The sequence below is a fragment of the Chlorocebus sabaeus genome, chromosome 12, assembly GCF_047675955.1.
Source record: "Chlorocebus sabaeus isolate Y175 chromosome 12, mChlSab1.0.hap1, whole genome shotgun sequence".
Lineage (NCBI taxonomy): Eukaryota > Metazoa > Chordata > Mammalia > Primates > Cercopithecidae > Chlorocebus > Chlorocebus sabaeus.
In genome coordinates this window covers 29,946,909-29,970,092 of record NC_132915.1, presented here as the reverse complement: position 1 = coordinate 29,970,092, position 23,184 = coordinate 29,946,909, and the positions used below count along the sequence as shown (strand labels likewise).

At 45.3% G+C, this 23,184-nt stretch overlaps 1 protein-coding gene across 1 annotated transcript; it reads right to left on the bottom strand.

The window, feature by feature from the left end:
• Window positions 1-3,823: 3,823 nt before the first annotated feature.
• LOC119624365 (small ubiquitin-related modifier 2) lies at window positions 3,824-4,822 on the bottom strand. The gene has a single exon (XM_037998464.2). The coding sequence runs from the start codon at window positions 4,719-4,721 to the stop codon at window positions 4,434-4,436; it is 288 nt and encodes a 95-aa protein (XP_037854392.1). The 5' UTR covers window positions 4,722-4,822; the 3' UTR covers window positions 3,824-4,433.
• Between the last annotated feature and the right edge of the window lie 18,362 nt (window positions 4,823-23,184).

The following is a 23,184-nucleotide window of genomic DNA, read 5'->3' as shown; positions in this document are numbered from 1 at the left end:
TTCCATGTAGTTGTGAGGTTTTGAGTGAGTTTCTTAATCTTGAATTCTAATTGATTGCACTGTGGCCTGAGAGACTGTTATGATTTCCATTCTTTTGCATTTGCTGAGGAGTGTCTTCCAATTATGTGGTCAATTTTAGAAAAAGTGCAGTGTGGTGCTGAGAAGAATGTATATTCTGTTGATTTGGGGTGGAGAGTTCTGTAGGATTCTATTCCACTTGGTCCAGAGCTGAGTTAAAGTCCTAAATATCCTTGTTAATTTTCTGTCTCATTGATCTAATACTGACAGTGGGGTGTTAAAGTCTCCCACTATTATTGTGTGGGAGTCTAAGTCTCTTTGTAGGTCTCTAAGAACTTACTTTATGAATCTGGATGCTCCTGTATTGGGTGGATACGTATTTAGGATAGTTAGCTCTTGTTGCATTGATCCCTTTACCATTATGTATTGCCCTTCTTTGTCTTTTTCAGCTTTGTTGGTTTAAAGTCTGTCTTATCAGAGACTAGGATTGCAACCCCTGCTTTTTTCCGCTTTCCATTTGCTTTGCTTGGTAAATATTCCTCCATCCCTTTATTTTGAGCCCCTATGTGTCTCTGCACATGAGATGTGTCTCCTGAATATAGCACACCAATGGGTCTTAGCTCTTTATCCAATTTGCCAGTCTGTGTCTTTTAATTGTCGGCATTTAGCCCATCTACATTTAAGGTTAATATTGTTATGTGTGAATTTGATCCTGTCGCTAGCTGGTTATTTTGCATATTAGTTGATGCAGTTTCTTCGTAGTGTCATTGGTCTTTATATTTTGGTGTGTTTTTTAAGGGGCTGGTACCAGTTTTTCTTTTCCATTTAGTACTTCCTTCAGGAGCTCTTATAAGGCAGGCCTGGTGGTGACAAAATCCCTCAGCATTTGCTTGTCTATAGAGGATTTTAATTCTCCTTTGCTTATGAAGCTTAGTTTGGCTGGATGAGAAATTCTGGGTTGAAAATCCTTTAAGAATGTTGAATATTGGCCCCCACTCTCTTCTGGCTTTTAGGGTTTCTACAGAGAGATCTGCTGTTAGTCTGATGGGCTTCCCTTTGTAGGTAACCTGATCTTTCTCTCTGGCTGCCCTTAACATTTTTTCCTTCGTTTCAACCTTGAAGAATCTGACAATTATGTGTCTTGGGGTTGCTCTTCTTGAGGAATATCTTAGTAGTGTTCTCTGTATTTCCTGAATTTGAATGTTGGCCTGTCTTGCTAGGTTGTGGAAGCTCTCCTGGATAATATCCTGAAATGTGTTTTCCAACTTGGTTCCATTCTCCCTGTCAGTTTCAGGTACACCAATCAGTCGTAGGTCTTTTCACATAGTCCCATATTTCTTGGAGGCTTTGTTCGTTCCTTTTCATTCTTTTTTCTCTAATCTTGTCTTCATGCCATATTTCAGTAAGTTGATCTTCAATCTCTGATCTTTTTTTTCTACTTGATTTGGCTATTGATACTTGTGTGTGCTTCACAAAGTTCTTATGCTATGTTTTTCAGCTCCATCAGGTCATTTGTGTTCTTTTCTAAACTGGTTATTCTAGTTAGCAGTCTCCGTAACCTTTTATCAAAGTTCTTAGCTTCTTTGCATTGGGTTAGAACATGCTGCTTTAGCTCAGAGGAGTTTATTACCCATCTTCTGAAGCCTGCTTCTGTCAGTTCGTCAAATTCACTCCATCTAGTTTTGTGCCCTTGCTGAAGAGGAGTTGCAATCATTTGGAGGAGAAGAGGCATTCTGGTTTTTGGAAGTTTCAGCATTTTTGCGCTGGTTTTTCCTCATCTTTGTGGATTTATCTACCCTCAGTCTTTGAGGCTGGTGACCTTTGGATGGGGTTTTTGTGTGGAGATCCTTTTTGTTGATGTTGATGTTACTGCTTTGTTTCTCTTCTAATAGGACTGTCTGCTGCAGTTCTGCTGCAGCTTGCTGGAAGTCCACTCCAGGCCCTGTTTGCCTGGGTATCACCAGTGGAGGCTGCAGAACAGAAAGATTGCAGCCTGGCCCTTTCTCTGGAAGCTTCGTCCCAGAGGGGCACTAGCCCCATGCCAACCAGAGCTCTCCTGTATGAGGTGTCTGTCGACCCCTGTTGGGAGGTCTCTCCCAGTCAGGAGGCACTGGGGTCAGGGACCCACTTGAGGCAGTCTGTCCCTTAGCAGAGCTGTAGTACTGTGCTGGGAGAATCCTCCTTGTCAGGATCCACTGCTCTCTTCAGAGCCGGCAGGCAGGAATGTTTAAGTCTGCTGAAGCTGTGCCCACAGCAGCCCCTTCCCCCAGGTGCTCTGTCCCAGGGAGATGGGAGTTTTAGCTATAAGCCCCTGACTGGGGCTGCTGCCTTTCTTGCAGAGATGCCCTGCCCAGTGAGGAGGAATCTGGAAAGGCAGTCTGGCCACAGCGGCTTTGCAGTGCTGTGGTGAGTTCCGCCCAGTCCGAACTTCCTGGCATCCTTAGAACTGTCAGGGGAAAGCCACCTACCCAAGCCTCAGTAATGGTGGACGTCCCTCCCCACACCAAGCTCGAGCGTCCCAGGTGGACATCAGACTGCTGTGCTGGCCGCAGGGATTTCAAGCCAGTGGTTCTTAGCTTGCTGGGCTCCATGGGGGTGGGACCTGCTGAGCGAAACCACTTGGCTCCCTGGCTTCAGCCCCGTTTCCAGGGGAGTGGACAGTTCTGTCTTGCTGGGGTTCTGGGTACTGCTGGGGTACCAAAAAAAAAAAAAAAAGGCTCTTGCAGCTAGCTCGGTGTCTGCCCAAATAGCCACCTAGTTTTGAGCTTGAAACCCAGGGCTCTGGTGGTGTAGGCACATGAGAGAATCTCCTCATCTGCAGATTGCAAAAACCATGGTAAAAGCATAGTACCTGGGCCAGATAGCACAGTCCCTTATGACTTCCCTTGGCTCAGGGAGAGAGGCCCCTGAGTCCTTGCACTTCCCGGGTAAGGCAATGCCCCACCCTACTTCTGCTTGCCCTCTATGGGCTGCACCCACTGTCTAACCAGTCCTAATGAGATGAACAGGTTATGACAGTTGGAAATGCAGAAATCACCTGCCTTCTGTGTTGCTCTTGCTGGGAGCTGCAGACCAGAGCTGTTCCTATTTGGCCATCTTGCCAGAGCCACCCCCAATCCTCAGTTTTTCTAGGAACTCAAATTTGGAAATCAAAAGGTAGATCTTTTTTTTTTTTTTTCTATTTGCAATCCTATAACAATCTCAAACCTCCCTGAGGCATAAGAATTACCTTAGGCTAACTAGGGGAAAAGTCATTCACAAAATGTAAAAGAGAAAAATACATCTAAAATATATTATTCTTATTACATTCTTTCAAGCTTTCCATAATGTCCTTTACCTTATCACCAGTCACCCCAAATCCCTGTCAAGCCCTGCCCAAATTGCCAACTGGAGTAATGACAGTAATGATTATTTATTGGCTACTTAGTATCAGACAGATGTGCTTTTAAACTTTAACCTTGTAGATGTTCATATCCCCATTGAACAGATGAGAAGCTAGATCTTAGAAAAGGAGACTTGTGCAAAGTAGCAGAGCTAATTTTGGGGAGAAAAATTGTTTAGAAAACTCATTCATGTCTTGTTTGCTTTTCTGACTTTGGCTCAGAAGTCATTCATTCAAATGCTGCAACTTTAAAACTTTAAAACACAGCAAGAAAAACATTCATTAAATAACATGGATGCTTAACACACTGCTCAATAAATGGCAACCAATATTATTTATTAACATTTCTACTGATGACCAGGAAGATAAATATCTTAGTGTGCAGAGGACAGAGTCCATGGCCACAATCTTGGTATAGTTTGATTTTTTTTTTTTTTTTTTTAAACAAGAAGTTTATTTAAACAACAAGACTCTTGACTTGAAGGGAAAACTATCTAAGATTCTTTTTTGTTTTAGAGTAATTTATCCCTACTTAAAGACAGATTGCCCTACATGTAACAGCTACGTACAAAAAAGTTATAAAATTGTCCTTGGTTTTACAATGATAAATGAAAAACATTAAAATTCTCCAATTGAACAAGGTATGCAAGGATTTTTATGTTGTTTTTGTTAAAACAGTGAGAGCAAAATAACTTACTGGAATATAAAGATAAGAGCTGAATGAGCATGCCACTAATGGAGAAAGGGGGTATTTTCACAGAATCAGTATTTTTCCCCATCCCGTCTCCACTTGATGTCAATTAAAACATACCATTGGCTGTTTAGTTAAAAAAAAAAAAATGCAATATGCTTGTGCACATATACCAGTTACTTTATGTACAATAAAGGAATGGGGAAGGGGGAAATGAAAGAATAGAGAAAACTATACGGTAGTAGTCAGGATGTGGTGGAACCAAATTGCAGTTTTCTAATTGAGAATGTAATCTTGGTCTTTAAAGAACAGAGTTCTGGAGTAAAGAAGCAGGTTCCCTTTTCAGTAGACACCTCCCGTCTGCTGTTGGAACACATCAATTGTATCTTCATCCTCCATTTCCAACTGTGCAGGTGTGTCTGTTTCATTGATTGGTTGCCCGTCGAATCGGAATCTGATCTGCCTCATTGACAATCCCTGTCGTTCACAATAGGCTTTCATTAGTTTACTAAGTGGTGTATGCCTCTTAATCTTAAACTGCACCACAGAACCATCCTGCCCCGCCACCTTCAAATTAATATGATCGTTGTTCTCAGTCTTGACTCCTTCCTTGGGCTTTTCGTCGGCCATGGCGAGCGCCAGAGTCTCCTCAGCTGCCGCTTCACAAAAGAGGTACCAGGTCCGCACCAAATGAGCACACAAGCAGCACCAGGAGCGGCAGAAGAAGCTAGTTTGATATTTCAACAGCTGGGCAGGAAAGAAGGTAAGGTGCTTTCGGAAGACAGGAGATCCTGGGTGAGATGGAAACGGGATTGAGTTTCCCCTTTTCTTTTGGATGGGAATCTAGAACACCTGGGATCTTGTTCAGGTTTGACTAATACTGTGGAGAGGCCATTTAAGGACCTTGTGGTTTAGTTTCCTTACCCATAAAATGACAGGTCAGGATGTTGGCAGCGAATCTGAAAGGGTCTGCAGCAACTTCGATGCTTGCCTCCTCAGAAGAAAGAATTTGAGGGGCATAAGGCAGAGGGAGAGACTGAGGCAAGGTTTAGAGAGTGTCAATGAAAAAGTCAAACTCTGTAAAATATTCAAAGACATTTATTCTGAGCCAAATATGGGTGACGCAGCCCTCAGGAGGTCCTGAAAACAGATGTCCAAAGTGGTCAGGGTGCAGCTTGGTTTATACATTTTAGGGAGGCAAGAGACATCAATCAAATACATTTGAGAAATACATTGGTTTAGTCCAGAAAGGTGGGGCAATTCAAAGGCTTCCAGGCTATAGATGAATGTAAACATTTTCTGGGCAATTGGTTGAGTTTGTCTAAAGACCTGGGATTCATAGAAAAGGGAATGTTCAGGTTAAAAAAAAGGTTGTGGAGGCCAAAGTTCTTTTGAAGTCTCATAGTGGCTGCCCTTAGAGACAATAGATGACAAATATTTCCTATTCAAATCTTAGTTAATCTCTTTAGGATTGGGAGGGTCTGGAAGAAAAAGATCTAGCTATGTTAATAGAGATTCTTTACAGATGCAAATTTTCCCTCGTAAAGAACAGCTTTGCAGGGCTGTTACAAAATATGACGAACATGTTTTGGGGTAAAATATTTTGATTTTATCCCTTGTCTCATAATGTTATGCCAGAGTCAGGTTGGAAAATAAGTCACAATATATAGGGCTAAATAAAATCCATCTGATGAGAATTTATGATTTGTAGGGCATGATTCCCCAGATCCCTTAGATAGAAATTTGGGCAAGATTTAACCAAAAAAAAAAAAAATTAGATTTTAGTCCTCATGGAATTTCACCATGTTGCCCAGGCTGGTCTTGAACTCCTGACCTCAAGTGATCTGCTTGCCTCAGCCTGCCAAAGGGCTGGGATTATAAGCGTGAGCCACCGCACCCAGCCTGACCATATGCTTCGCAGGCACTTTATCTGTGATATTTCATATAATGTTTATAGCATCACACCCATTTGCCTTTCTAGAAGTTCAGTGGTTACAAGTCTAGGGACAGGCATTTTTACCATCCATATTCTACAGATGGAGAAACTAGGGCTTAAAAAGGTAAAGTCCCTTGCTCAAAGTCTCGACTGGTAAACAGGAAGCTAGGAGTCTAAGTTAGGTCTATCTGGTTCCAGAGGCTCCTCCTTTCTCGAACCCTGCAACATGGTGGCGCTTGTTCTCCATTGCAGAGCACTGGGGATGGTCGTAAGGTGATGGTGATGGCGGTGGCCATATGGTAGAAGGAACTTCATCCCTTGCAGACCAAGGAATATGGAGAGTGCAGTATGCAGATTCAGACACTAGGTGGCAGAGTGCCACAGGGCAGACAGCTCCCTATGCCTGGATCTGCGGGGTGTGGTTCTCTCCTGCATCCTGAATTCTTTTAAATTAAGAAAAGGCTACGCTCTCCTGTAAACCCTGCGGTCTTTTACACTAGGACCAAGATATGTGCACCTAGATATATGCTCAAACTGTACGTGTTTCATCCTTTATTGCGAGACATGAAGGAATTAACGAAAAACACAAGTGGAAAGGAAAAGAGCAGTGGACTCAATACTGTAAAAGGCAAAGATTCCCTTTAAATTGCTTTTTAAAAAGTTTTTTTCAAAAAGATTTTTAAAGTTTTTTAAAAAGAATTTTAATAAGAAATTATAATGTTTTATTTGGAAACATTTAATATTAAATTTCCTTTAATTTCCACTTAGGTTTTTTAATTGTTATTTTTATTTTACTCTGTTGCCCAGGCTGGAGTGCACTGGTGCCATCTCCACTTACTGCAACCTCCGCCTCCTCAGCTCAAGCGATTCTCCTGCCTCAGCTTCCGGGGTAGCTATGATTACAGGCGCCCACCACCATGCCCAGCTAATTTTTTGTTTTTGGTAGAGAAGGAGTTTCGCCATGTTGGCCAGGCTGGTCTCAAACTCCTGATCTCAAGTGATCTGCCCGCCTGGGCCTCCCAAAGTGCTACGATTATGGGCATGAGTCACCGTGCCCAGCCTCCGCTTAGTTTTTGAAAGAAGTAGTTAATCTCTTTGAATTCTTTGTTTTCTTTCTCTCTTTTTTTTTTTTAAAGACAGATTCTTGCTCCTCGCCTAGGCTGAAGTACAATGGCATGATCTCAGCTCACTGCAACCTCTGCCTCCTGGGTTCAAGCAATTCTCCTGCCTCAGCCTCCCAAGTAGCTGGATTACAGGCTCCTGCCACCACCCCTGGCTAATTTTTTTGTATTTTTAGTAAAGACAGGGTTTTGCCATGTTGGTCAGACTGGTCTCGAACTCCTGACCTCAGGTGATCCACCTGCCTCGGTTTCCCAAAATATTGGGAATATAGGCACAAGCTACCATGCCCAGCCAATTCTCTTTTCCTTTGTTTTACTGGAGGGAAAAATGTCATTCTTCTAATTCTGGAAGGAAAGCATGTATCATTTTATAAGAAAGAAGTCTAGTTTGATGTTTTATAGTCTTACAGTATTTCAGAGTGTTAGACTAAGACTCAAAATCATGTGTTTCTACTATAGGTAAAAATAGGCTTTTTGAATTTGTGTGTGTGTGTGTGAGAGAGAGAGAGAGAGAGAGAGAGAGAGAGATGGAGTCTCCATCACCCAGGCTGGAGTGCAATGGCATGATTTTGGCTCACTGCAACCTCCACCTTCCAGGTTCAAGCCCTTCTCCTGGCTCAGCCTCCTGAGTAGCTGGGATTACAGGTGCGTGCTACCATGCATGGCTAATTTTTGTATTTTTAGCAGAGACCCGGTTTCACTATGTTGGCCCGGCTGGTCTCAAGCTCCTGACCTCAAATGATCTGCCTGCCTCGGCCTCCCAAAGTGCTGGGATTACAGGCGTGAGCCACCATGCCCGGCCCCAAAATAGGCTCATCTCTTGATGTTGCCCATAAGTGAATAAAGTTAAGGCAAGAGGTAGGTCTCATGTAGCTGGCTCCAGAAGCCCCTCTTTTGGCTGTCACCTTACTTTAGGACAAAGTCGAGTCTGTCCAGTGGCCTACAAGAGGAAGTAATTCTGCCTTTTCCAAAGTTGTCTGGAGCATGTTTTCAAAAATGCAGACTGTCACTTTAACCATATGAAGTCTTTAACCATATAAAGTCACTATTTTGCATGCCATGATTACTGGTTATTTAAGCTTCATCAGTGAAAAGAAACAGCAGAGCAAGAGTCAAGCTTTAGTCTAATAAGAAATGAGAAACTGAAGCTGTCAGCCACCGAATGGGAATGAAGGGACACTGAGCCAAGGACATGCCACCTTCCTACCCTACAACTCAGAACCTCACAAGGGGAGGCTGTTTTGCCTCTTTAGTCCGGTGTTAAGCTGGTTTTAATCTCCATCTTAATTGCCTTCCTTCCAAATGGATGGATATATTCAGAGAGAGGATCCTGATCAATCCTGATTGTCTGCCAGGATATCCACTGATATGGGTAGGGCCACCTGGCATACCCTTGTAGGGCCATGCTCCTGTGAATCAGGCAGTCACATTCGGTGGCAAAGGAGACCTGCATTTGATGTTCAAAATGAGCCCAAGGAGCTTCAGCTCTTGGTTGCAACACTGGGGACAAACTATGAATAATAAAGTGAGTGACACAAGGGCTTAAGGTCAAGAACTCCTGTGGCATTTTGGTTTAGCTCAGTTGGAGGTGTAGGAGGAGTGTGATGGAGCTGAACCTACATTACAGAGGAGGCTCCATCATGCCAGACCAAGTTGAAGCCATTGAGTGACTTTCAACAGGAATAACATGACTGCACTGAAGGCGACAGGGCTGGCAGTGGGGAGACCGGTTCGGATGTCCTTGCAGCAATCCAGGAGAAATGCTGGTGCTCTGAACTATGCTAGCAGCAGTGGGAGAAGAGGATGGACCCGAGAGCTGTGGGGAGGAAGAACCTGTAGACTTGACCACCTCGCTGACGTATTCCTGGGGATGAGTCTTGGAAGTTCTACAGCGCACCTGGAGGGACGGTGGGGTTAGCGAGGCCGACACTGAGGAACACAAGCGTGGATGCTTGCGCACAGCCTCGCAGCAGATCCTGATTCCCGGGAGGACCCCTTTCCTCCCACATTTGACATGGACAGTCTACGTGGATTCCTCAGAAAAACCTCCTCACTGCCCACAGGTTGCTTTTCCTTGTTCCCCATCGGAGCAGGCTGCTGGAACTCAGCAATGCAGCAGACGGTCCAGGGGTCAGACCAGCTATTGCCCATACTTGGGGGATAACTTGGAAGACAGTCGTTTTTGTGGGAGTGCCTGTGTGCTCTGGGGAGAGACGCCAGTGAGTGAAACTGGAATGAACAACCTGACCTCAAGGAAAAAAATGACCTTATCGTTAGCAAAACAGCAAACGCTTCCGCAGTGCCTGTTTCCAGAGCGCTTCACAAGCATGAGCTCATGTGGTTTCCTCATCACTTGCTTTTCCAGCTACCACAGGTTTGGAGAAGGCAGCTGTGGATTCTCTTTGGCTTTTGCTGGAGAAGTTTCTCTCTTCCTGGTCAGGAAGCCACATGACCTGAGTGTAACTCGGACGGTGGTGCTGAGCGCTTGCTTGTGGACTCCTCTGGGGTCTGCGGATGACTGGCAGGACACGGGAACCTGCAGGTTTTACTAGTTTCCTACTTGCATGGACTCTTTCTTGCCCCAGCTCTGGCTAGGTTCCCAGCCTTCGTTAGAATTCAAGGATGCTTATCTGCAAAGACTTCTGGACAAGAAGGTGTAATGTTCTTTTGTGTGTCAATTTGACCGTGTTAGGTGATGCCCAGAAAGCTGGCAAACCTCTATGCGGGTGTCTGTGACAGGGATGAGCATTTGAGTTGGTGACCGAGTAAAGAAGGCTTTCCTCACCACTGCGGGTGGTACCATCCAGTCTATGGAGGGCTTGAATAGGACAAAAATGTATAGGAAGGTAGAGTTCCTGTTCTGCTTGAGCTGGGACCTCCATCCTCTCCCGCCCTCAGACACTGGCTTCCCTGGTTCTCAGGCCTTTGGGTCTGGGCTGGAGTCACACCACTGGCTTTCCTGGGCCTCCAGCTCACACATGGCAGACCATGGGACTTCCTAGCCTCAGTAATTGTATACGCCAATCCCTTGTAATCATCACTTTCTCTCTCTATATATATGTATATCCTATTGGTTCTGCTCCTCCAGAGAGCCCTAATACAATGGAGTATCATGGGACTGTGCCCCCCAAACCCTATGCTGTGTAGCACCCTGATTCCTGTGACACCTTCCTTATGATGTAGGAGATGTTAATACTGGCGGTAAGATTGAAAATAATTTTTTAGAATGGCTAGACACACAAAGTAGCAGTGCATTTAAACCTTGTCTCCTATTGTAGTAGCGTGAGGCATTCCCGAATAAAAAGGAAATAGCAGAAACAAGCAGGCTGGTCGCTTGGGAAGGGCACCTTGAGGGGCCCTTATCAGAGCTACAGCCCGAGGTACTGTGGCAGGTAAATAAGTTGTTCTTGACCGATCAATGGAAGTGTTCAGACTTGCCAGCGAAAACCACAACCTAGAGAACGCAGACGGCCCCACTGCAAGGACAAGGAATCTCTTGGAGCTCAGACTTTCTGATATATATTATTTTCTCCACAGTGCCTGGAAATGGTGTCCTTGTTGGTTTTCTGGGAGACAGCAAAGCCTCCCTCCTCTTTCCCCGCATCCTCGGGGTGGGAGTGACAACCTCATCACTTGCATTTCCAAGTAAATCTGGCTTGGAGAAAGCAGCTGTGGATTCTTTGGCTTTCTTTCTAGAAGTTTCTGTCTTCCTAGTCGATGAGTCCCATGACTTAAATGTAACAAGGGCAGGGTTCTCAGGTGCCTGTGTGATGCTTCTGGGCTTTGCAGAGTACTGGCCAAACCCGCCATGGAGGCCACGGTAGGCTGGGGTGTGGGACTCAGGCACACGGAACACTGCACAGTTGGGATTTCAGGAGCAAGGGCATCTCCAGAATCAGACTTCTGTGTCCTTAAGCAGGGTCTAGAATGTGTCAGGGAACCCATTCTGGGCCTGAAGAATTGTCATGTTTCCTGTCGTTCCTAGATTGTCATGGTCAGACGAAGAGACCGTCTCACAAGCCCCAGGCAGAATTTGGGATCGTTGTTTGTGTAAAGGCAGGTATAACTTGTAGTCTTTCCCTTGGAATATATTTGTCTTCCTAAGTTAATCTGTTACAGGACACCTTATTTGATTTCTTGTCTGGAATCTGAGTCTCTTATCACTAGAAATACATGTTGCTTTGGTGAAGAATGCTTTTCTCTCTGCAAGAGGGGCAGTGCGGCGAAGTGATTGAGTGCAGGGACTCGGCGCAGCTCTGCCTGGCTTTCTCACTAATAACTGTGTGATCTTGGACAAGTTATTTAACCTCTTGATGGTTCTGTTGCTTCATCTATAAAAAGGAGATAGGAATGGTGTTCAACTACTTCATAGGTTTGTGGTAAGGAGAAAGTCAGTTAACATGAACAGAGCACTCAGAACAGTGCCTGCTGTGTAGTTAAGTGCTATCTGAGGGTTTGTTGTTTTTCACGACTTGAAATTGGAACAGAATATGAAATAAAGGATGTCAAGGCAAAGCAGGCTCTCAGTAACTTGGAGTAGTGACAAAAGTCTTGGCTTAGAAGGCAGGAGGCCTGCTCTTTCCGATCAGGCTTCCCACTAAGTAGTGGGCTCACCCTGAACCAGTCTGAGCTTCACTTCCTTTATTTTAAAATGAGGTGGTGGCTGGATGTGGTGGCTCATGCCTGTAATCCTAGCACTTTGGGAGGTCGAGGCAGGAGGATCATTTGAGAACAACCTGGGCAACATGGTGGAACCCCATCTCTACAAAAAATTTGCCAGGCGTGGCAGTGCACACCTGTAATTGCAGCTACCTGGGGGGGCTTGAGGTGGGAGGATCACCTGAGCCCGGGAAGTCCAGGCTGCAGTGAGCCATGATTGCGCCACTGCACTCCAGCCTGGGTGACAGAGTAAGACCTTGTCTCAAATAAGATGAGGTGGTGATAACAGATGAATGGATAAACAAAAGGTGGAATATACAGACAGTGTACTATTATTCAGCCATGAAAAGGAATTAAGTTCTGACATGTGCTACAACATGGATGCACCTTGAGGACATTATGCTAAGTGAAATAAATCAGACACAAAAGGCCAACTTTTGCATGCTTCCACTATGTGAGCTCTCTAGAATAGGCAAAGGCACAGAGACAGGAGGTGGGACTGAAGCTACCAGGGGATGAGGGAGGGGATATGGACAGTATTGCTTAATGGTTATGGAGTTTCTTTTATGGGTGATGAAAACGTTTTGGATATGGATAGTGGTGCTAGTTAGAAAACATTGTAAATGCACTGCATGCCACTGAATTATACACTTAAAATAGTAAAAATGGCAAACTTCATACTATGTACGTTTTACTACAATAAAAAAGTCAAACAATTAAAAAGAAGAGTGAAGTAGGCTGATGTTGAAAGAAAAAGTTACTTGCTATAAACTTGGAAACTTTTCTAGACCATGAGGCTACCAGAAAGAAAAAGTGACCAGCCTGGGCAACATAGTGAGATCCTGCCTCAGCATTAGCTGGGTGTGGTAGAGTGTGCCTGTGGTCCCAGCCACTTGGGAGGCTTCAGTGGGAGGATTTCTTGAGCCCAGGAGGTTGAGACTGCAGTGAATCATGACTGTACAACTGCACTCCGGCCTGGGTGACAGAGTGAGTCCCTGTCTTAAGGAGAAACCAAAAAACCCCAAACACATCTTATTTTGTGACTGAGATGATACATATGTATACACACACATGTAAAGTTTCATGAAATGTTGACCATTACTATATCTGATACAATCAAAATTTCAGATTCATTCCACTTTTAAAAATGTTTGTAGTTACATTAATTTTGTAACCCATTATGTCCTGTTTAAAAACATTGTTGGCCAGGCACGGTGGCTCATGCCTGTAATACCCGCACTTTGGAAGGCCGAGGCAGGTGTATCACCTGAGGTCAGGAGTTTGAGACCAGCCTGGACAATGTGGCGAAACCCTGTCTGTACTAAAAATACAAAAATTAGCCTATGTGGTGGCCTGTGCCTGTAATCCCAGCTACTTGGGAGGCCAAGGCAGGAGAATCGCTTGAACCCAGGAGGTGGAGGTTGCAATGAGCTGAGATCGCACCACTGCACTCCACCCTGGGTGACAGAGCGAGACTGTCTCAAAAAATAAAAATAAAAATAAAAAATAAAAAACATTGTTATTGGGAGATTGGCTCATGCTTGGATGTGTCTACCACTGGCCACTAGGGGGAGCTTCACTCCTCAGACTGAGGAGTGAAGGGAACTGGTGGGGTTGCAGGTGGCCGTAGTCTCTGTGCTGGCCGGGACCCCACTCAGCTAACCTCTTGCACTCCTTACTAAGGACTTTCACAGGGGGGCGGGTGGTGCTTGTTTGGAGTTTAGCTGAACGAATGTCTATTTGAAGAAACCTTTCCTGCCTCATTCCCGCCTGGGGGGAGCCCATTTAAATGTGTGCTAGTTGGATTTTTGGCTCAGCACTTGGACCCTCTTCCTCCTGGAGAAACACAGAACAGGTCTCTTTCCTGTTGGCATAATGGCCCCCTTCAGATGTGTTACTGACAGCCTGAAGACCTGCCATGAACGGCGCGGTGGCTCACACCTGTAATCCCAGCACTTTGGGAGGCTGAGGCAGGCAGATCACGAGGTCAGGAGTTCGAGACCAGTCTGGCCAACATAGTGAAATCCAGTGTCTACAAAAAATACAAAAAATTAGCTGGGTGTGGTGGTGGGTGCCTGTAATCCCAGCTACTCGGGAGGCTGAGGCAGGAGAATCATGTGAACCTGGGAGGTGGAGCTTGCAGTGAGCCGAGGTCATGCTTCTGCACTCCAGCCTGGTGACAGAGTGAGACTCTGTCAAAAAAAAAAAAAAACAAAACCAAAAAAAACCCCCAAAAAAACTTGCCATGAACAACCTGCAAAATTCACCCATTGGACAGGTTATGAACCCTACTGTGCATCAGGTGCCCTCCTCTCAACCTCAGCAAATCAGGCTGGTTCTGCCTGCCATTTTGGTTGTTAGGCAAATGGCATCCCTAGAAGGGAGTTGAAGCTCAGCAGGGAAGCAGCATAGAGAAGCAGCCCTGCAGTGTCAGAAGCCAGCTGCAACGGGGACTGCCTTGCCTGCCCTGGGCTTTCTCTGAAGCAGGTGTGAGAAGTCCCCTATCTTGGCTGGGCGCAGTGGTTCACGCCTGTAATCCCAGCACTTTGTGAGGCCGAGGTGGGTGGATCACCTGAGGTCAGGAGTTAGAGACCAGCCTGGCTAATATGGCAAAACCCCGTCCCTACTAAAAATACAAAAAAAAATTTAGCCAGGCGTGGTGGTGGGCGCCTGTAATCCCAGCTACTTGGAAGGCTGAGGCAAGAGAATCGCTTGAACCTAGGAGTTGCAGGTTGCAGTGAGCGGAGATCGCGCCACTGCACTCTAGTCTGGGTGACAGAGTGGGACTCCTCAAAAAAAAAAAAAAAAAAAAAGTCCCGTATCTTAGCTCCAGGATCTCTTCAGTGTTTGCAGGGAGAAGCCAGAGGTCCTCAGGCATTTCAGCCTCCCTCCATGAGCACAAGGAGGATCAGATCACTGGCTGATTAACCCCATCATCTTCAGTGCTTCCAAAAATGTTGAACATGATTTTTATCTGTGTTCTCCCATTAGCTCCACCTGCTCTCCTATAAGGCTGTTGTTCATGCTTGGCCAAAGTGATGACCGCAGCATGCTCCACCTTCAGAGCAGGCAGAAGAGCTGAAACGTCCTTGGGCAATGAGGATTCCCTTAACTTTATTAGCAAGAGATAATGCTCTCCTCTCAGTCAGCTCCTCCACTTCCACCTCCTGGGGTCAGTATGGCACAACCAATGTCCAACCCCTATGTGACAAGTTAGTCTGGGATCAGCTGTCAAGGTAAAGAAGATGCCTTCAGGTCACTGCCCAGAGACAGAGCTAGACTTGCTAGATAAGACTGCCTCAGAGTAGTTCTTCCACAGGAATTCAGAAATGACTCTGCAGCCTTTTCCTGTTGGCCACAGAAAATAGCCATGGCTTGTGGTGAAATAACGCTTACCAGCTAAGGGTTTAAGGGGTGACTGTATGATTCATCCCTGTCCCTGCTTTGATTCTCAGTTGGAAGCCAAAGGCTGCGGAGGTCAGATTTCCCCAGTGCTTTATGGTACAGTCTCCTCAGTGGGAACAGGCTAGAGATGGAATTCTTCCCTCACGGGTGCCTCACCCCGGTACTCCTCAAAAATACCGCTTGAAACTAGCTCCCAAGGCAGTGCATGGTGGTCATGTCTATAATCTCAGCACTTTGGGAGGCCAAGGTGGGTGGATCACTTGAGGCCAGGAGTTCGAGACCAGCCTGGCCAACATGTTGAAACCCCGTCTCTACTAAAAATACAAAAATTAGCCAGGCATGATGGCACATGTCTGTAATCCCAGCTACTCAGGAGGCTGAGGCAGGAGACTCGCTTGAACCCAGGAGGCAGAAGTTGAAGTGAGCTGAGATCGTACCACTGCACTATAGCCTGGTGACAGAGTGACACTCTGCTTTAAAAAACAACCCCCCAAAAACTAGCCCCAAGACTTTTATGATAGCTGTCTTCTCTTACAGCTGTTTTTGGGTTACCACCCCCATATTTTCCAACAAGCTACCGTTTTCTACCTTCCGCTTACATTCACAGTCACCGGACACTTAGCAGATGATGGCTCTTTGCAGGGGCTTCTTGATGGCAGCACTCAGGGTAGTGATAATGGTGTGGCTGAGAGCTTACAAAAGGGCTCCACCACAGAAAAGGCTCTGCAGTCATCAATCTCAAGGGTGGACCAGAGTTCCTAGCTCCACCCTTCCCCACAAGTATTTAAGTAGGTTATTAGAAGTATGTCTCCTGAGCAATTCCAGAATCCTGGCTGGAGCTATTATTGGGAGCGGATCCCACTCTGATGGATTTATTGCATTTTATGGCTCCAAATCCTTTCTTTTCTATAGCCAAACATTGCGGCATGTGGCTTTGCAGTTCCTTTCACTGAAGGATTTGTTTCCCAGTCTCTTTGAATCTGGACTGGTCTTGTGACTTGCTTGGGCCAATGGAGTGCCATGAAGTTAATGGAGTATGAGTTCTGAGCCTGAGCCTCCAGGATCCTTGTCCACCTGTGTTCTTGCATTTCTGTTATGGCCATGAGAACACACTTTAGCTATCCAGCCTAGGTCAGGTGACAGCTATGAGACTGGCCAAGGTCACAGAGCCTCTTCACTGGGCACCCAGAGGTGGGAGCAATACATGCATACTATGGTAGGCTACTGAGGCTTTGAGGACTGTTACCTAATAATATCGTGACCATAAATAACCGACATGTTCCACTTAGAAATCAGAATGATGCACTACTTGAAGAGTTATCAGAAGCAACTTTCACCTTCAAATCAAATAGTTCCCTGTAGATTGCTTCTTTCCTTGCATTGCCCCAAACTGAATATCTTTCATTGATCTTCAGTGCTATAGGTGTATTTCATATCTTGGTAAAAACTGGACAGTGAACACAAGTGCAAAGTCATTCTTTATTAGGCATCAAATGAACAGGAGGGGGAAGCAAAGGGAAGAGTGACTGCCTACATTTCTGTAGACTCTGGCTAACAGCCTGTCCACCCAGATGGGTGGATTGCTAATAGCAGTTAATGTTCATATGTTGGCACCTGGGTGAAACTCCTCTCCATGCAGAGGTAAATGTAGGTACAGATCATTGAAAAGTAATCTTTAATTAATTGTTTTTGAGACAGAGTCTCACTCTTGTCACCCAGGCTGAAGTGCAGTGGTGTGATCTCAGCTCACTGCAACCTCTGCCTCCTGAGTTCAAGGGATTCTTCTGCCTCAGCCTCCCAAGTAGGTGAGTAGCTGGGATTACCGGGGCAAGCTACCACAACCGGCTAATTTTTGCATTTTTAATAGCGACGGGGTTTCACCATGTTGGCCAGGCTGGTTTCCAACTCCTGACCTCAGGTGATGCCCCTCTTCACCTTGGCCTCCCAAAGTGCTGGGATTACAGGTGTGAGCCAACTATGCCTGACCAAAAGGTAATCTTCAGAAGACTTATTGGTGGGTGATGATAGTGTTTGGGTCCCCTAATTTAAAAAAGGGTTAGAAGCAGTGACAAGAATTTGGCAAAACAAATTTCTGAACCCAAGACTGTTGTGCACTGGCAAGTGTAGGAGGTTTGTCCTCAGCCGGAGTCCCTAAACTCCGACACACAAAGGTAAGTAAAATGACTGTGCTCTACCCTTTTAAATACTGTAGGCCAGGCACAGTGACTCATGCCTGTAATCTTAGCACTTTGGGAAGCTGAGGTGGGCAGATCATCTGACATCAGGAGTTTGAGACCAGCCTGGCCAACATAATGACACCCCGTCTCTCCTAAAAATACAAAAATTAGCCAGGCATGGTGGTGTGTGCCTGTAATCCCAGCTACTCGGGAGGCTGAGGCATGAGAATTGCTTGAACCCGGGAGGTGGAGGTTGCAGTGAGCCAAGATGTCGCCAGCGCACTCTAGCTTGGGCAGCAGAGTGAGACTCTGCCTCACCAAAAAAAAAAAAAAAAAAGGTTCTACAGACCAATATCTATAGCAAAGTTTATAAGACAGACGACAAGCTTCTGGCTATTTGGTTATGTAGTGATCATATATCTCTGACGATGATTGAAGCATATGGGAAACTTCATTAACGTTCCTTTGGTCATTCAAGGCCTCCCATCAATCAGTCTCAGCAAGTATACTTTCTGAGTGTCCTGTCTCCTGGAGGTTAATTTATAGATGAGAGAAGATGTAAACAAGTTGCCTCCTTTCCCAGGGAAACACGATGTCTTCTCCCTCTTCTAACTCAGACTCATCTTAGTCTCTGACCTCAGCTGTGGACATACAGTATGTGTCCTTAGGCAAGAGGCTCTTCAGTTGGTTTCTGGGTCCACTGGGCCCCTGTGGCTTTCCACCACAGATTACTCAGTCTCTTGGATCTTAGTATGAACACCTGGGATGACCGTTTTTCTGCTCTGGAAAGGAAAAACACTGTGCAGTTCTGCCCCATGGCAGAATCAGAACCCAGGAAGGAATGCAGAGGCAGCAGCTGAGAGGGCAGCAGTGCAGCGCACTCTCCTCCATACCACCCGGCTTTCCAGAGGAGACCATGTTTTTTTTCAATTTTTATTTTTTGAGACGGAGTTTCGCTCTGGTTGCCCAGGCTGGAGTGCAATGGCACTATCTCGGCTCATTGGGTTCAAGGGATTCCCCTGCCTCAGCCTCCTGAGTAGCTGGGATTACAGGCGCCCACCACCATGCCCGGCTAATTTTTGTATTTTTAGTAGAGACAGGAGTTCACTATGTTGGCCAGGCTGGTCTCGAACTCCTGACCTCAGGCGATCCACCCACCTCAGCCTCCCAAAGTACTGGGATTACAGGCATGAGCCACCGCGCCCAGCCAACCATGATTTTTAAAATATGCATTCATAAGGGAGTGAGCCGACACAGACTCATGGGATTAGCATAAAGAAACATTTCTTTCCAACTGAAATGTATGAATCATTTTTTTTTTTTCTTACAAGACTGCTGTGAGTCAAGTTCTATGGCCAAATTCTGGATGAATACAGGATTTATAAACACTTGATATATTGTCCAAGTTGTAGAAAGACAGACTTCCTATTGGGCAATGGTATTTTTGTAGAATTTGTTTATACTGGGGAGCAAAAGTTCCACAGGGAACAGGTTAACCCCTTAAGGCTTAGTCACTGGAAACTGCAAATAGACGAAAGCCCTACAAAGATGAAAGAACAGACACTTAGTGCTCCCTGATGGACAGGAATCCTATTTATCAGAGCCCTTCCTTTAGAGCAGCATTTCTCAAAGTGGGGTTTCTGGACCAGAAGCACCAGCATCACCTGGGAACTTGTTAGAAATGCCAATTCTTGAGCCTTTCCAGACCTACCGAATTGGAAACGTGGGGTTTCACAATGTGTTTTCACAAGCCCTCCCGGGGATTCCGATGTACACCAAAGTCTGAGAGCTACACGTTTCTGAGAGACAATCTAGGCAGACTGTACAAAGGAAATGGCTTTCCTTTCACAAAAATATTTAGTCCCTAGTGCCCTAAGGCATCCATTGTAGATAATAGATTACTTTTTCTCTCTGCAACTAGGATGGTACTGGTGTGTGCCATCCCTGGGGATTAAGAAAGTCATCCAAATAGTTGTCACTGTTCTATGATTAAGTTCCCAGTGACAGTTTTGCTGCTGTCCACCAATCAACTACTAAGCCTTTTGGTTACACAGTAGCACTTCACTCCGAGGAACCAGTTTCTGTATCAATAAAGGAAACCTAAGTTATGCTGTGCCAGCAAATCACTCCCTAGCTTCTCTGGCTTAGCATGATAAAGGATTATTTATTGTTCCTAATACACCTGCGGCACAGCTTGGCAAGGGAACTCTATTCCACATAGTCACTCAGGGACGACGCTAATGGGATGTCTATGTCAACACTTGCTTCCGTGATCATCACTATGACAAGGGAGTGTAAGATATGGTAAACTGGACTGGCTTTTAAAGCTTCCATCTGGAACTGACACATAAGCTCTTCTGTTTCATTGGAGAAGTCACATGGCCATGTCTAACTTCAAAAGTAGGTGGGTAGTACATCCTATCCTGTTGTGCCCAGAAAAAGAACTGGAGTATCTGAGAACAGCCCTCGTGACTGCTATTCAAGGTTATGAGTGGGCCACAAGGGCCATCATGCAAAGCTATGTGTTCACATTCAAGAGATGGCAGGGCTAAGACTTTCCAGCTTTTACATTCTTTGATCATATTGACTCTCAAATCTACACCCTCCTTCCCAAGATCTTTTTTGATCAAACTTTTTCATTTTCTTAAACTTGCAGAAAAAAAGAAGTTAATATACATACAGGAAAGCACACAAATCCGTGTGTCTGCAGCCTGATGAATGGTCACAAAGTGAGCATAACAGTTCAGCTACCCCCCCAGGCAAGAAATCGACCATTACCAGGAGCTCACCAGCCCCATTTGGGCTCCTTCCAGCTCCCTCATGGCAACACTCCTGATTTCCAACACCATACTTCAGCTATTTTTTTACACTCATTCATTCAACTAGTATTTCTCAGCAAGGCACCGGAACTTCTCAGTCCTGGCAGATAGTGTTACAAACCCAACACAAGATTTCATCCTAGTAAGCTTCCTGTTGGTAGACTGGATTTTCTGGGGCGTGACCTATTTTAGGCAGGATGGGGGGTGGGTGAGCTCTCTGAACTCGCAGGGATTTTACCTAATAAATATTTTTCTTATTACCTGTTTATTTAAGCACATCCAGTACTTCCTACAAGAGCAGATGGGACCATAGCAAGAATCTCCTTGCTGCCTGACACATGAGAAGCAGCCTGCCCAGCTGGCACCTGCTGTCCTACAACCAGCCTCAACACGGCATCGAGCTGCCTGCACCAGTGACAGCAAAGCAGCACCCACCTGTCTACAGCTCAGGTATTTTCTCTCGCTCTCAGTCTCACAGCCTCAGCCTTCCAGGAGGTTTCTAGGGCTGGGTAACTAGTTCCTTCTGGGTTGAAGAATGGGGAACGTGTACAACTTATTTTGGCTCAAATATAAGATTGACATTTGGTTTTAGAAATAGGAATATTTCTTATGCAGCTTCCATTTTATGAAAATTAAGGATACGTTTCTCATCCTCTTATCTATTTAATCAACAAAGGTCTTAATGGAGGAGTGGACAGCTGGATTCTTAAAATGCCAGCTCCTTCCCAGTATCCTCTAAATCAGACATTTCTGTTTGAGCATGCACCTGCAAAAATGGTATGTTGTTTTCCAGCTTCACTGCAAGATCCTTGCCAGAATTCAGGATAGGTATCTCAAGGATACCATTACAAGTTCCAATTAATTCCATCTTTCATACTTGAAAAGCTGTGACTGTAGGGTCCCTGTAGGGAATAGCTGGTGCCTTCAGTGGGGAGGGGCTCGAGAGTGAGCAGCTCAGGGACACTGTGGTCTACAATTCAGCCACATCCTTTGTGGTAATAAACTGCAACAAAATGTACTTTAAATATATTTTTATAATCAGTTGGCTTTTAAATTACAGCCATGCTGAATAAGAGCAGAGAAAACATATGATTAGTAATTTCCTTATGTAGAAAGTGGAACAGTTTCTGGCTAAGGCCCAGGGCTTTAAAAAATGTGCTTTTAGTAAAAAAAGAAAATGGAAAATTGTCTTTATTCCAAAGCCAAAGCAATGGTTCATGGCCTCCTCCTGAGCAGTAACAGTCCAGCTCCACGAGGAAGTGGAAATGGAAAAGATTAGCTTGGGAAAATATTCTAAGCTGTCTGCCTACCCAGCCACTGTCATCTATATACTGAGCCACCCTCTCTGGTCCTTATAAGCACAGAAAAATGGATCTGTAGCAGCCGTGTTTACTGGCCTTCTAGAAATGACTATTCCAGGAGATGCAGAAATGCTACTGAACATGGATGTGCAGCACAGAAAGCCTATGTGGGATCCCGATCACCAGTGAAAGGTGGCTCCTTATAGAGCTAAGGGAAAGCCAATGTTTGTTTTGATGCAGCTCCCTGACCTTGCCTAACACATTTGGGGAAGAATAGATGTATCATGTTTCATACTTCGGGAGCAACAGCTTCTTAGTGTGGACCAAAGGCTATGTTCAGAAACACCTGGAATGCTTGTTAAGGACAGGGATTCTCAGATTGAAAGACAGAATCCTCAGAGCAGGCTGGAAATGTGCTTTTCTTGGAGAACAGAGTCTCGTTCTGTTGGCCAGGCTGGAGTGCCACGGGGTGATCTCGACTCATTACAACCTCCGCCTCCCAAGTAGCTGAGATTACAGGCCTACACCACCATGCCCAGCTAGTTTTTTGTAGTTTTGGTAGAGATGGGGTTTTGCCATGCCCAGGCTGATCTCGAATTCCTGAGTTCAGGTGATCTGCCTGCCTCGGCCTCCCAAAGTGCTAGGATAATGGGCGTGTGCCACCGTGCCCGACTGAAATTTGCATTTTCTGCCTGCTCCCTCTGGGAATTTTTAAGCATCCTGTGAAGGGAAGGCTTATATGAAATCATAAAAATGTAATTCTACTTGTAGCAAGCTCCCCCCAAAAGATCTAGCAGGATTTACAGAAAGGTTATATTTGGTCATTATTTCCTTTGAAGGAGAAATGGTTTTCTTATGTGATTCCATCTGCAAGGACTGTCAGATACCATCAGTACTTCAGTACTACTAAAATCAGGGATACTGTTTTTCTCCCAAGTATTGACAACTTATAAGGAAACGGCTCAGTGCTTCATTTATTTTGGAGACCAGTGCTAGATGAAATGCTCCTAGTAAATTTCTCCAGAAGCACCCTTCCTCCCCCTTGGTGAGGCATTTAGTTGTCAGTTTAGTTGTAATAGTGTTAGGACAAGTTGCCAGTTTTTCTTTTTCCTTTTTTTTTTTTTTTAAAAAAAAGAGATGGGGGTCTCACTACATTAGCCAGGCTGGCCTCAAACTTCTGGACTTAAGCAATCCTCTCACCTCAGCCTCTGTCCCAGTAGCTGGGATTACAGGTATGAGCCACCACACTTGGCTTAGTTTTACTTTCTTAACATTAAACTCTCAAAAGTCCCACTGTTCCATTCCTGTTGTCTTGGGGTGGCTCCCAACTGTCAGTGGCTTGACTTCCCAGGCAAGGTTTCTGGGAAATTGGCTCTTCGTCACTTAATGGTTTAAACATTGTGTATGTGTGAGACAGGGTCTCACTCTACCACCCAGGCTGGAGTGCAGTGGCACAATCATGGCGTACTGTAGCCTTGACTTCCTGGGCCAAGGTGATTCTCCCGTCTCAGCCCCCAAGTAGCTGGCACTACAGTGCATGCCACCACACCCAGCTAATTTTTATCTGATGTAGAGATGGGGTCTTGCTATATTGCCCAGGCTTGTCTCGAACTCCTGGTCTCAAGTGATCTGCCTGCCTCAGCCTCCCAAAGTGCTAAGATTATGGGTGCGAGCC

What these genes read in the sequence shown, in the direction of transcription:
- LOC119624365 (XM_037998464.2), bottom strand. Translation starts at nt 4,721, where the DNA reads ATGGCCGACGAAAAGCCCAAGGAAGGAGTCAAGACTGAGAACAACGAT.